Source organism: Orcinus orca, chromosome 14 (assembly GCF_937001465.1).
Source record: "Orcinus orca chromosome 14, mOrcOrc1.1, whole genome shotgun sequence".
Classification (NCBI taxonomy): Eukaryota; Metazoa; Chordata; class Mammalia; order Artiodactyla; family Delphinidae; genus Orcinus; species Orcinus orca.
Window position 1 is genome coordinate 10582289 of NC_064572.1, and position 14029 is coordinate 10596317.

At 43.4% G+C, this 14029-nt stretch overlaps 1 protein-coding gene across 6 annotated transcripts in view; it reads right to left on the minus strand.

Annotated features, from left to right (window-relative positions):
• Positions 1 to 8046, minus strand: part of PCNX2 (pecanex 2) — a 274063-nt gene extending 266017 nt beyond the window's left edge. For 4 of the 6 annotated variants that reach the window (XR_007471226.1, XM_049696787.1, XM_004281580.3 and 1 more), the window contains exon 1: positions 7634 to 8045. Coding sequence is in view for 5 of the 6 variants with exons in the window: in XM_049696787.1 (XP_049552744.1) it covers positions 7634 to 7786 (153 nt within the window). In the remaining variant the exon portion in view is untranslated. Of the gene's footprint in view, positions 1 to 7633 lie in introns of all 6 variants that reach the window. The other 2 variants (XM_033408945.2, XM_049696788.1) reach the window with 1 other exon arrangement.
• Between the last annotated feature and the right edge of the window lie 5983 nt (positions 8047 to 14029).

Sequence of the window (14029 nt, forward strand, 5' to 3'; positions counted from 1 at the left end):
AACAAAATAGTCAACCGAAAGTGTTGACCAAAGAGCCCGTGTGGGATAGATATTAGATTTCAGTGCGACTTCCGGGACAAACCACATCCAGAAACTTCTACACGGGTTACGACAATGAGTGCAATGACCCTAAAATCCCTCAACAAAAGCGAAGATGTAATAGAGTCCAGAATGAGAGGACCTGTGAAAACTGTTGGAGGGGACCATGGCGTTCAGTGAGCCCAGTGTCTCTCTCCCCCATAGTCGAGAGGAAGGCGTCAGTGGGGCCTCTCAAAGACTTACTATGGGTCCCCGACAATTTGGGCAGGGAGTCTGATGTCTGGTTCTTCCCAGAAGAGCTAAAAGATGAGAGACTGGCTGGCTAGCTGCTCGGTTGGAGGGTTGAAGGAGAAGTTGCTATGTTGGGGTTGACCTGCTCTCCCAGAGTCTGTTCGGGGACAGGATATGTGAGTGTTTGCATGGACCCAGGAGTTCGCTGGAGCAGAGGAAAGCTGGGGTGGACCACCACCTGCCAAGGAACTATGAAAAGAATAAGCAACCAGGCGGGATAAAGAGGCAGCAGCCCTCCTCCAAGAAACTGTGGGTGGGAGAGCCCTGGAAAAGAGAACAGGGTCTCTGCAGGACACGCGGAAGGACCTCTCCAGAGGGAGTCAGCTGGGACCGTGAGTCACGCTTCAAGGGCCGGGAGCCAGCTTACCACCATGCCTGTCAACAGAGCACCTTCCTGTTCTTCTATGCCAAAGGCATCAGAACATTAGCCAGTGTGTGAGGGAAAAGAGTGAAAAAAGACCTTGCCATCCTCATACCCCTTCCTGCTTGGATCACCATATGGAAACAGACATTCTGAAATCCCCAGCAAGTCTGTGCTTTGTTACTTAAAGCAACTTAGAAGACTTTGTATTACCTGTGACCTGAAGTCCTGGGGCTTGCACGTTTTTATCTAAGAGTAGAGAAAGAACTCCTCTACAGAGCAAATTGAATGGGACAGCGGATGACAAAGAAGGCTGCTTTGGGATTAAACCTAGCAGCCCCACATCACACTTCCATTCACATGTGTATAAAATGTCACTGGAAGAACACACAAGAGACTGTGTGTGGTGGTTGCCTCTTGAATGAGGTACTAGAGACAAGTGTGAGAGGAAAGTTAACTTTTCCTACATACTTCTTTGCACCTGTTCAGTTTCTGGATCTCCTCAAGCCCATGTGCAAAAAATAGATGGTCCTGTTGTGAAATTACCTGTATTCACTATGGAATGGCCAAGGGGGTACCAGCTCCAACTGCCTGGCCTCTAATTCTGGTTAGGTCACGACTAGCCATGGATCCTGCAGCTTCTTACCCAACCTCTCCATGCCAGTTTCATCAACTGTAAAATGGGAATCATGACAGTGCCTCTCTGGGTTACTGTGAGAAAGATATGTTTTAGTTCATGATAAGCTCTTTTTTTTTTTTTTTTTTTTTGCGGTATGTGGGCCTCTCACTGTTGTGGCCCCTCCCGTTGTGGAGCACAGGCTCCGGACGCACAGGCTCAGCGGCCATGGCTCACGGGCCCAGCCGCTCCGCGGCATGTGGGATCTTCCCGGACCAGGGCACGAACCTGTGTCCCCTGCATCGGCAGGCAGGCTCTCAACCACTGCGCCACCAGGGAAGCCCCTATGCCAAGCACTTTTAACAGTGCCAGTCTATCTGTGCTCAGTGAGTGTTGGCTGCTATTATTACCTGTAATAATAATAATAATAATAATGATGATGATGATGTTAAAGGGGAAAATCCATCAGAAGAAAAGGAAAAAATCTGAATACCATTAAGAGCTAGTCCAGTTTTTACTTTCATGGGACGTAGAAAAGAGATTTAGAGTAAATAAAATGGGAATAAAGTTGGGTGACTTGTAAAAGGAATCATCTGAGAGGCCAAATGCTTAAAATCAGAAAACAATAATCACCTGATAAGTATCACCTTCCATATAAAATAAATCCCACCATCCAGCAATCCCACTCCTGGGAATATACCCAGACAAAACTGTAATTCAAAAAGACACATGCACCCCTATGTTCACAGCAGCACTGTTCACAACAGCCAAAACATGAAACAACTATATTTCCATTTTTTAAAAAAATTTAAGTAAATACATAAATCACACCAAGCCTATTAAATAAAGCATTAGACATTACGATTGAAAAAATAACAGTATATCTAAGGACAGCCGCATCAAAATAAAACTAGTCACTCACTGGGAGAAACTAAGGGAAGAGCCAGTGAGGTCAGAGACATAAATTTAACCACCAGAAAATGAGTCATGAACTTGCAATACTAGAACGGAAAGGAAAGGGGGACAGGGTACTCTTTTTGGAGAGTGCTGGGGAGGCCGACATCCTCGAACAAGGCAGGTACCCGTTCTTTTGTCACAGACACAAAACACAACTGGCTGGCAGACAACCATGTGTCTAAATGGCAGAAGATGAGGAGAGGCAGAAGGAATTTTGCAGGAGGGTGGCGACATCACTCAAGAAAGGCCATATTGAGAAGACTGAAGACGACTGCCCTAGGATGCCCTAGGGAGGGGGACATCCCTGGTACAAGTGCCTCCGCCAGGAAAGCAAAGTCCCCACGGAGCCAAGCCCTTCGTACACACAGTCCAAACAACCAACTGCAGCAGGAAAAATTTTAAGACAACCGCATGGGATGGCATTCAGCCCGAGTCTGGAAGCCCACGGCCCGGGGAAGAATGCCTTCAAGCATCCCTAAGCTGCAGCCCTTGCACTGCGAACCCACTCTGTTTCAGACAGATGAGGGAAGGAGGAAGGAAATTCAGACATTCAAGTGGCTTATGGGAAAGTGGGGAGCATCGTGCATCTCAATGTGAGAATAACTAAGGTCCCCACAAGTAGAAGGACCAGACAATAAGCTTCTAGGAATCAAAGGAGACAAAGTACAGACCACGTGATTCAACAGCAGAAAAAGCCTGTCTTAGGAAGAAGCTGAATATGAATGCTAGGATTGACCAGGGTGAGAGATACGCTTTGGGGACCAGCAATGTACCAAGCAGTCCAACAAAGCAACAACAATCAAACGGACCAGCCAGGCCTGCTGTGTCAGGTTGTGCAGGTTGCATCCTGCACACGGGCCTCCAGCTGACAGGGTCAAATGGTGGCTGAACTCTAGTCCCCAGGTCCTGAGCCAGGAAAGGGTGTCTTTTTGGACAGACCACCTTTCCATAATTCACATAAACTCATCTTCTATGTTAGAAGTAGGAGTGAAAAAAGGGGTGGCCAAAGACATACAAGACCAAAAAAAAAATAGTTATGTACCCAAATGGTGAGTGGCCACAGACCGTGATAAAGTCACCGACTAGGTGTGACAATGACAGCTAGTGCGTGCAGAGCACCTACTGTATATCTGGTGCTACGCGGCCCCATGACAGATAATCCCATTTTATTATAATTATAGCAATTAGAAAGGATGTGGTTCTTATCAAAAAAGTCTCCAAGGCTAAATTAAAAAGCAGAACTGAAGTCTGGCTAACAGACAAGAAAATCAGAGGAAGCAAAAAGCTACAGCCATAAAATAAAGGACAGGTTTTCTGTGTGAAAATCATATATAACGTTGCCCCACACGGGGCCTTGAAGAATGTGAAGGCTCCACCTCATTTTTTCCACTACTCAGGTTGACCTTACTACCACCAGTATGATCAGAACTTCCCTTGATGAGGGGTCACTGTTTCAGGGAGTTCAGATGCCCTCGTGCACGGCAGGTCAGCAGCGCAGTGCTCTGACAAGGCCACAGACTTGGAGACGACAGGACCTCAGCTAAAATTCTGAATATCACTACTCTTACTTAGATGGCCTTGAGCAAGTAACCCACTCCCTCTGGATCTCAGTTGCTTAAATCTATAAAGCGAAACTCGCTATCCCCATTTTGCAGATGAGAAAACTGAGGCCCGGAGAAGTGAAGAGACTTGCACAAGATCACACAATTGATAGGTAGTAGAGCAGGGACATCTTTTGACACTAGCCTGGTGCTGTCAGAACTTCTTAAGGGTCAGAATCATGCCTGTCCTAAAGCTCTACATGAATCTCTGTTGGTTATCTCAAAATAATAAGTACATGAACATGTGTAATAAATGAAAGGTTAAACATCTCTAATGACAAACGCATCTTTCAGTTGGTCCAAATTAAAAGTAGGCTGATATAGGACTTCCCCCCTGGTGGCACAGTGGTTAAGACTCTGCGCTCCCAATGCAGGGGGCCCAGGTTCGATCCCTGGTCCGGGAACTAGATCCCACATGCATGCTGCAACTAAGAGTTCACATGCCACAACTATGAAGCCAGTGAGCCACAACTAAGGAGCCCGCCTGCCACAACTAAGCAGCCCGCCTGCTGCAACTAAGACCCAGCGCAACCAAGTAAATAAATAAAAAATTTTTTTTAAGTAGGCTGATAATAAAACAAAGTAAAACTCTTTCCAAATTATCTAAATAGACCTAATGTTTTTAGGTACGTACTTTTGAGCATTTCTCAAAAATACATAGCTTATAAATGCTAATAAATAACTTATTTTCCAAACAGACCTAAGTAAATGCTGGGGCTTAGAGATCAGTTTGCCTCAGTAATTAATAATAAAATTTTAATTTACATTTCAAGGTCCCAATTAAGTAAAAGGGTGGATTCTCCCTGCAGTGGAACTGTCTTGACTAAACATGTTTAATCGAATTGTGCAAAACCCAGAAAAGTTCAGGGCCCCTTAAATAACAGAGCTTCAGCAAGCAGCCAGGGATCTTTTTGGACAAAGTTCTCATAAGTGGAGCAAACTGAGAAAGATGTTAAAAATCACAGGCAGCACTGAAGTGCAGAAAAATATATTTAGGCATCAAAACCCAGAGAACAGAACCCTGCCTTGGGGAAGAAGGGTCTTTTATTTCTAAAGTTATTTTCAGAGACCGGAAGACCAGAGCAAGAAAAGGACTACCTGCATTTTTTCCAATAAGATAGGCTATATATTAAAAAGCAGCCGTGTAATAAATGCATTCACATAAAATGACTCTGTAATCGTTAAAAGCACACTGGCATAAAAATATAGAAATTTTAGTATAACTGGTTTGATGTAAGAATAAAAGTATTTAAGGTGTCAGCTTTTTGCTTTCTAAACTCTTGAGATTTAGCCAAAAATTATTTGGAAATATCATTAAAGAGGACCTTAACTAAGGACAATTTCCTATTTACAAATATAAAGTAGAAATCAAGCTACTCAGTGAATCAGAATTAGGCAGAAATTAAGGGTTCCGAGCATATGCCTACATCCAATCTTAAAAGGAGTTATGTAAAAATGAGCCCATACTCATAAAAAAACATCTGCAGGGATATACATTAAATGTTACTCAGGTTGTTGCTAAGGAGTGGGATTAGATCATTATCGGGAAATACTCAAAATATGTTGTGAGGTAGACAACCTAATGCTGGTTGGAAGAGAAAGAGAGGCAGGTTGATTTTATTTCTACCAGTTTATTATGTGTGAGATCATTGCGAGGCAAATGCAGGGCACTTTGCTAGGTACAACAAGGAAGGCCAAGATGAATCAACAAAATCAAAAACCATGTCCTCAAAAACTCAAAAAAGCTCACGACCCAGGAGCAGAGGTAAATACATGTTCCAACAACGAAGTACAGAATTCAAAATGTGCCACAGTACTGACATGAAATACAGAATGGTATTAGGGCAAGAGAGAAGAGAGAGTAATTCTAGATAAGTGGGATCAGGGAAGCCTAGACAGAGATGGCCTTTCCAGTGGGCTTTCGATTTTGGCAAGTGAATGATGGGGAAAAAATAAAGTCAGTACTGAGAAGTACTTTCATGCATTCATTCAATCAACTGTTCATTAATTCATTCAGTTCTCTATTCATTCATTCATTCAATCCTCCTAGGCACCCTATAAGGCAGGTACTCTTAGCCCTGCTTTAACACGCCAGAAATCTCAAGCTTGCTTGAGCTCACACAACCAGTAAGCAGAAGAACCAGGACTGAACCCAAGCTTGTGTCTCTCTGCTGCGCTGCCCCTCTAGACAAAGAGACAACAACTGGGCCCTATAGGCTAAGGAAACAGGATGAACAAGGTCACAAAAGAAGAGGAAACTTACATTTATTAAAAAGAAACCATTTATTAAAGGGTCTCCATGGATTAGCCGCTGTATGAAGTGCTGTTTACATGGAATTTACTTATTTTTCCCATGAAACGGTCATTATCACATCTATTTTAAGGATGACAAAACGAAGACTTAGATAGGTCAACTATCAGGTCAAACAGCTCATAAGTAGCAAAACGGAAATTTACACCAGGTCTGAGTCCAATCCCAGGTCAAGCCAGAAAGATGGAGAGCTTTAGGTGCTTATTTAATCCCTAAAACAACACTTCACAGCTGGTCCTAGTGTTTTTCTCATTTCGGTAAGAAAATTTAAAAAATCAGATAAGGTAAAAGTAACTTGCCCAAGGTCAGAGAACTGGTAAGAGGTGAACCCAAAATTTCACGTAGGCAGCCTGACTTCAGAGCCAGAATTCTGATCCTGTGACTAAACCACCAGAAAAACAATGAATGGAAGCCAAATCACAGACGACTTCTAATGTCAAACTGGGACTCTGTCAGCTATGCAAACTCACTGAAGATTTTTGCTGTGGAGAACATGATCAAATGATGTTTTAGGAATAAAGACCTTCAACAGACATATCAAAATTAGATTCTTAACATTTAATATGACATGGAACACCCTGCTTGTAGAGCTTTTCAAATAAGGTTAAACATTGTTTCAATAAGGTTTGTTTACCTAAGAAGGTCATCTGTGTAGTTACTCAGCAAGCACTCAACTGTGTAACCTCCCTAAAGGGTCAAATAAATTACATTAGATTTATCCATCATTACATTTTTCTACAGATTTCTTTACACGGTGATGTGGAAATTGCAAATTGAGCAACTAATCATAGAACCTGCCTTCCCAAAGCAAAACAAGAAAGGAGGAAAGGGGGGGGGGGTTCCCTGGTGGCGAAGTGGTTGGGAGTCCGCCTGCTGATGCAGGGGACGCGGGTTCGTGCCCCGGTCCGGGAAGATCCCACATGCCGCGGAGCGGTTGGGTCCGTGAGCCATGGCCGCTGAGCCTCCGCGTCCGGAGCCTGTGCTCCGCAGCGGGAGGGGCCACAGCTGTGAGAGGCCCGCGTACCGCAAAAAAAAAAAAAAAAAAAAAGAAAGGAGGAAAGGGGGTAAAAGATCAACAACGTAAACAGGTTTGCTTTTAACATTTCATTTTTGCCTTTTGGCTATCATGCACAGCAGCTTCTACCAAACATTACCACAAGGTACCCAGCTGAGAGGCCTGGGACTGTTCACAGACAAAACAGGTTCAACCTTCCACAGCAACACGCAGAGTCTGACTCATCGGAACAGCTGGCATCAATTCTTAATGAGTCCCAGAGCCCCCAAAGTCCTTCCTACTTCTTTTTCCTGCCGGAGAGCCCCTTCTCCTTTCCCTTTACTTTCTCTGTCCCAAATTCCTGAAGACCTTCCCCATACCGCCTCTTAGGGAATCACTGCCAATCCTTTCCATCCCGAGGCCGACTCGGAGGTTTCCCCAGGGCTTGAACGCCGCCACTCACCAGGTGCAGGGCCAGGGGCAGCAGCAGCAAGAACAGCCACAGGTAGAGGTGGCAGCTGTTAGTGAACTTGCTCTGGTCCGGGTCGTGGTACCAGCCCCCGGTGAGCGCGGCCCACACGCCCTGCCGAAGCAGCAGCAGCACCCGGGACGCCATGCCTGCGCCCCGGGGCCGGCGCGCGCCGCGCGGCCCGCTGCCAGCCGTCCGCCGCCCGGACGCTCTCAGCTTTAACACGCGGGCCCTCGCGCGGCGTCACGGACGCCGCCGCCGCCGCCGTCGCCGCCGCCGCCCCCTCCAGCTCCTTCCGCCCCACGACCGAAGCTCCAACTGCTCTTCTGCCCGCACCCGCGGACCGCGGCGCCGGAGCCGGCTGCTGCCGCCGGGCAGGTGGGCGCCATGTCCGAGGGAGGAAGGATTTTCCCAGGGTGCTCAGAGGCGGCTGCTGGGAAGATGCTCCTCTCAGAGGCCCCTCCCAGCGCCCGCCTAGAGTCACTCCGTCGGCCTTCCTTCGGGGAGGGCGGCGAGGGGGGCGCGAGGGTGAGAAGAATTTCTGAGTCCCTCCAGCCTCTTCTCTTACCCCTGGCAGCTCCCCCCTACCTCTTCACCTCATCTTCCTATAAGGGAGCGTGGAAAGCTTAAAAATCAAAGATGTTCTCGTGCAGAAGAGACAAACCAGGACATGGTCCTTTGACTTTTCCTTTTTTTGCAGCCTGCACCAAAATAGTTATGTAACTCCAGCTCCTGTCACACATTCCTCAATGTAATTTCTTGCCCTGAGCACTGCCTGCCCAGCTTCATTCTCCTTAACTGACCACTCACCCCAGACGTTCTACTAGCTAAGCTCTACCTGCACCCTTGACCCTTATCTCTTTTCCTCCCTGACCTTTTCTCCTCCTCCCTTGCTGTTGTCCACCCTGGCAGATAACGAAAATAACCACCTTTTGGGAATAATTTCAGGAGCTTCAGTTAGGCTACCTGCCTTTTTATATATTTCCTAGAACATAATCCCAGGCATCAATCGGGTATACTGTTTAGATAGGAAGACCCACTAGAAGGTATCACTGAACTAATAATTTTTAAGCTTTTATAGTAGAGAAATTTCAGATTCTCTTCTGAAAGCAGGTTTTCGACAGGGAAGAAATAAAGAGGAACTTGCTTTCTTAGAATGAGGAGAGGAAGTTCTCATTATTAGTCACTGATAACCTAAAGTAAATGAGCTTCACGTTGTTGCAGCGAGCAGGCTTTGGGACGCGTGGAGATAAAAGGGAACACGACTTCCTTACGTGTGAGCAGCATTAGGCTTGTGTGAGTTAGGGCCTTTGGGGAAGAAAGAGGATGAGAAAGACGCTCTGATCCCCAAACATGTCTTTTCTGCATCATGCTTACCTCACCTGATATGTGCACCTGTATATGCCCCGGCCACGCTCTGGTCTGCAGCAGCTTTTGCTCTTGGCCACCTTAGGCAGGCCCAGTAAAGGCATACGCCTCCTTATGCGGAAATGAAACAAGGGGAGGGCCATCCTGAGGAGCAGGTCTGGGACGTGGAAGTCTGATGTCACGCTGGTGTGTAAGCCTTCAGCTTTAACCGCTCTTTAATCACTCAGCATTCATCTGTAGGAATGACTAACCAAAATATAATAACACTGCTTTCTGTACTGAAAGAATCATTTTCTCAAAGCTACAGAGGATGCTTGTTTTATATGGACTCATCGCTTGAAACCTACCAGGCACTCTATACATGTTTAATGAATCAATCAATCGATCGATCAACTCCACAGAAAAGACCCACATTAAAGGATTACTCTCACGTGCTTGGGTCCAGAAGAAATAGGTCCATTCTTGCACTGAAGGAGTGCCTTTATTCATTCTGATTATTCATCCTTTATTCATGCCTGATTCATACGAATATTTACTGAGCACCTTCTGTGTGCCGGGCATTTTGTTGAAGGAGAGAAAGCGAATATAAAAAATATATAGTCCCTACGATGAAGGAGTTCACAGACTACAAGGGGAGACAGGCAAATCAACAAAGACTTGCAATTAAATGTGCTGTATGCTACAATGGAATTGAATATATGTCTCCTCCTGGAGATGCCCATATGGAAGGCATACTGCTGGAAGGTACGTCCTGCCCACCATCCCTATGCTAGGAGCCACTTCAAGGATGCAGCCTTGAGAGAGTAATGTGTGGTTGAGATCATATGGACTGTATACCTGACTGAACCCCATTAAGGCCTCTATATAAACTCTTTAAGTATCTGGCGGGCAGGCGTGGAGATCTACCTGTCTTGTGGCCACCCAAGACAAGCCTCGTATGTAAGTTCTCTTGCTTCTTAAACCTGCCACCTACCAATCAGGAGGGGCTGCCTCTTTCTTCATCTCTTTCTTGGCTTCTTTTGGATGGATTATGTTTTATTATTGAAACTTTTTATATTACCTTGAAAGTCATAAACCTGTAAAGCTTTTTTTTAAAGAGGTCAGAAATATAAAGTAAGGTATTTCTTTTTTTTAATTAATTTATTTATTTTTGGCTGCGTTGGGTCTTTGTTGCTGCGTGTGGGCTCTCTCTAGTTGCGATGAGCGGGGGCTTCTCTTCGTTGCAGTGCGCGGGCTTCTCATTGCGGTGGCTTCTCTTGCTGTGGAGCACAGGCTCTAGGCACATGGGCTTCAGTAGTTGTGGTGTGTGGGCTCAGTAGTTGTGGCTCACAGGCTCTAGAGTGCAGGCTCAGTAGTTGTGGCGAATGGGCTTAGTTGCTCTACGGCATGTGGGATCTTCCTGGACCAGGGCTCGAACCTGTGTCTCCTGCATTGGCAGGTGGATTCTTAACCAGTGCGCCACCAGGGAAGTCCTAAAGTAAGGTATTTCTAATGGAGGTAGAATTATACAGTAGAGAGGATAACGTCAGGACGTGGAGGACACACGTGGAGAAGGAGTACAGAGGAGTGCAGGCGTAGGGTAGGTCCTTCGTGTAGGAGTCGGAGGTGAAGCAGAGATTATTTATAATAATGCAGGGATTTCATAGAGAATCCATAAAGAATTTGGAGAGAGCAGAGAAAAGATAGGCTCATCCTCAGTCAGTAGGCATGAAGAAGTATGGAAATAAGGACAACAAGACTGCATTTAGGAAAAATTCCTAATGAATAGAATACTAACCCTTCACTCCAAGATCATTTGAGATTTTCCCAAATATGCCTCATTCTGCCTAAGAGTAAGCATATAATGTAAAACACATTTTTGGTTCTTTTAACTGCACATTATAACTCAAACAGTCAAGTTTGAAGTAGAAAACACCAGTTATTATTGTTGTTGTTATTGTTGAAAACAGTGAAGAAAAAAAGCAGAGTGGCCTTTACTCATTTGTAGCACTAGGTGGCACCAGAGCGCTGCATCCGAAGCAGTAAAATAGAGCCCGTGGCTGACACAGCAAAGCAAGAAAAGACTTTAAACGAGGGGGAATTCAATACTCTGGAAAGCTTGCCTCCGAAAGGACACTTCTTCTTTCACCTCATTAGTTTATGCATGTCTTCTGAAGGCCACTGTGGCCTTTATTTGTCTAAAACAATTTTTTAACCTTATATACAAATGAGTGTCCCTGAAGAACAGAATAGAAATAGGACCCAAAGTATATTCTAAAATCTAATTTTAAAACTTTTCAGAAATAAAAGAGGACTTTACCTAAACATTAAAAGGGTGCATCATGCCCCTACCCCCAAAATGACAAAAAAAAAAAATGAACATTAAGATAGATCCTAGGGCAACTGACATCTCCAATCAGAGCAGGACCTTGGTGAACTCACTCTCCCACAAAAGCAATGAAAATACAGGCAGAGCAACTAAGAACAATCATTTCAGAACCCTAAAAATTAACCAAAGCCATAGATTGAACTGCAAATCATCCATCCAAGAGGAACTATTGAACTTAGGTAAGACAGTAGGGTCTGTGACATTTTAACAGGGGCTATTCTCACCCCTCCTCCATCCCAAGCTCAGTGACTCACCCTACAGAACCCTATGAAAAGATAAAAGGGCGTCTTTAGGCTGAACTTAAACGATACTAGACAATAACTCCAATCCACACAGAGCAATAACAAGCACCCGTAAAGGTAACTACGCAAGTACATATAAAAAAAGTACAAATATATTTTTGTTTATAACCCCTCTATTCTTATATCTGCTTGTAAACACAACTGCATAAAGCAAGAATTCCTGTCCAGTTATTCTTTTAATAAGCAAGATATACATTTTTATTCTGTGAAGGGACTAAGTTTTGGGAGTTTACTTGTTACTGCAGCACAACCTACCCTAATACAGAAATTATTACCTTGAAATAGTGTACAAATGTAATAAAACCTAAAATAGTTGTCATTGGCTTAGTGGCTGTTGAGCAAGTGAGGAGCAAGGGAACATCTTGCAGGCTGGAAAGATGGAGACCCAAGTTATGCAGCATTAAATTATCTGGTAAAAGTGTCCTCTTCAGGGACTCAGATGACCTACCAACAGCTACTGAGCCTATGACTCTGGAGAAAAAACTCGGGAAAGAAAAAAAGAAAGAACGTGTGTGCACATTGACTGTTCCCGGTTGCATTTAGCAAAAAATAATTGAATGATTTCAAAGCAGAACACCAGGGCCCTGAATGGTCTCAGCATGGCGTAGCTGATTCACCAGCCTAAATGCCTGCTTCTTACTTGGAAATAAATTACAATAGAAATAAATTAATTTCTATTGCGTTGTTACTAAAATGGGGGATCCATTTGCTACTGCAGCTTAGCCTACCCTAATTAACACAAGAAACAATGAAAATAAATTAAGCATTGAACTCAAGGAAAAGAATAACAACTACAAACCCAAGGAAAGCAGATGGAAAATAGTAATGAGTATAAATGCAGAGATGAATCATTAGAAAAAAGAAAAACAATAGAACTAATAAATAAACACAAAACCACAAAAGTTTTGTTAGGGGAAGGGCAATAAAATAGATAAATCAGTAGCTCATCTGAACAGAAGCAAAGGTAGAAAGCATACATAGGCAAAAAGAGATAAAAAGGAGAAAACAATAGAAAAGAAAGAAATTTAAATAATCATAAGGGAATACTTTGCTACAGAGTATGTAAATAAATGTGGGAACCTAGGTGAAATGGGTAATTATCTAGAAAACTTAAATTACCAAATCTCACCCCAGAAGAGAGGAAATCTAAAGCAAACAATGACCTTATGGAAGAAATAGAGAATATTATAAAAATGGTACACACTCAAGAAGCACTAGAGCCAAACTCTTGCAAAGCAGATTTGTACATAAACTTTTATAATTCCAGTGTAATTTAAACTGTTTCAGAACACTGAAAAAGAAGAAAGACATTTCCAAATCCTTTACATGAAGATAACATAACATACATTCCAAAAATCAAATAAAACGTCATAACTATACCCAATCATGAGTATGAATATTCATGCAAAAATCCAAATTAAGTATTAGCAAAGTGAATGCAGCAACACATAAAAACCAAAGGGAGATTCCTTCCAGGAATACAAAGATGATTGATCACCGAAAGGGTACCCATTAAAGGAGGTAAATTTAGGATGTCCATTATCAAAATCATTATTTCATGTGGTCTGGGAACACTGGTCAAAGTATTAGAGAAGATATCCACATGACGAAAACCTTAAAGAGCTATCAAAGGACACAAGCAAACAAAAATACTAAACAAATGGAAGGGCATAGGAAGTTGTGTGCCTGGAAGAGTCAATGTTACAAAGCCTTGGTGAATTAGTTTGCAACACCTAACATAATCCCAATTTAGGAAACCCAAAAGAACAAACTAAAAATACACGCCACAACAGGGATGAATCTTAACGAATACAAGCTTATTGAGCACCATAAACTCAGAACAGTGCATACAATATGATTCCATTTCTATAAAATTTGAAGAGAGGGAAACCTAATTTATGATGTCAGGACAGTCCTGGAAGGAAGAGCAAGGAGTTCCCGGGTTTCTACTGGTGCTCTGTTTCTGGATCTGGGAGCTGCTTACACATATGATGTTAGTTTGTGTCCCGTAGAGATAAATAAGAAGAATTGCCAGGAAAATTCTGGAAACGAATATTAGTGAGGAAGATTAGCCCTAACCAATACTATAATATTGTGTTCCTAGGGCACAAGTAGACAGAAATGTCAGTGAGCTAGAAGGATGGAGGGGGCTTGGGGGGGAACACTAAACAAAAACTTATGGAAAATCATTTTTAAGAATTAAGGGAATCTTTTCTACTATGACCTGGAATCCATAAAGGAAAAGATTCAACTACATAGAAGTGAAAAGAAAAAGAAAAGGAAACATCTTCATTAAAAAAAAAAATCACAGATAAACCATAATGGAAAAGAATATTAAAAAATTGCATGTAT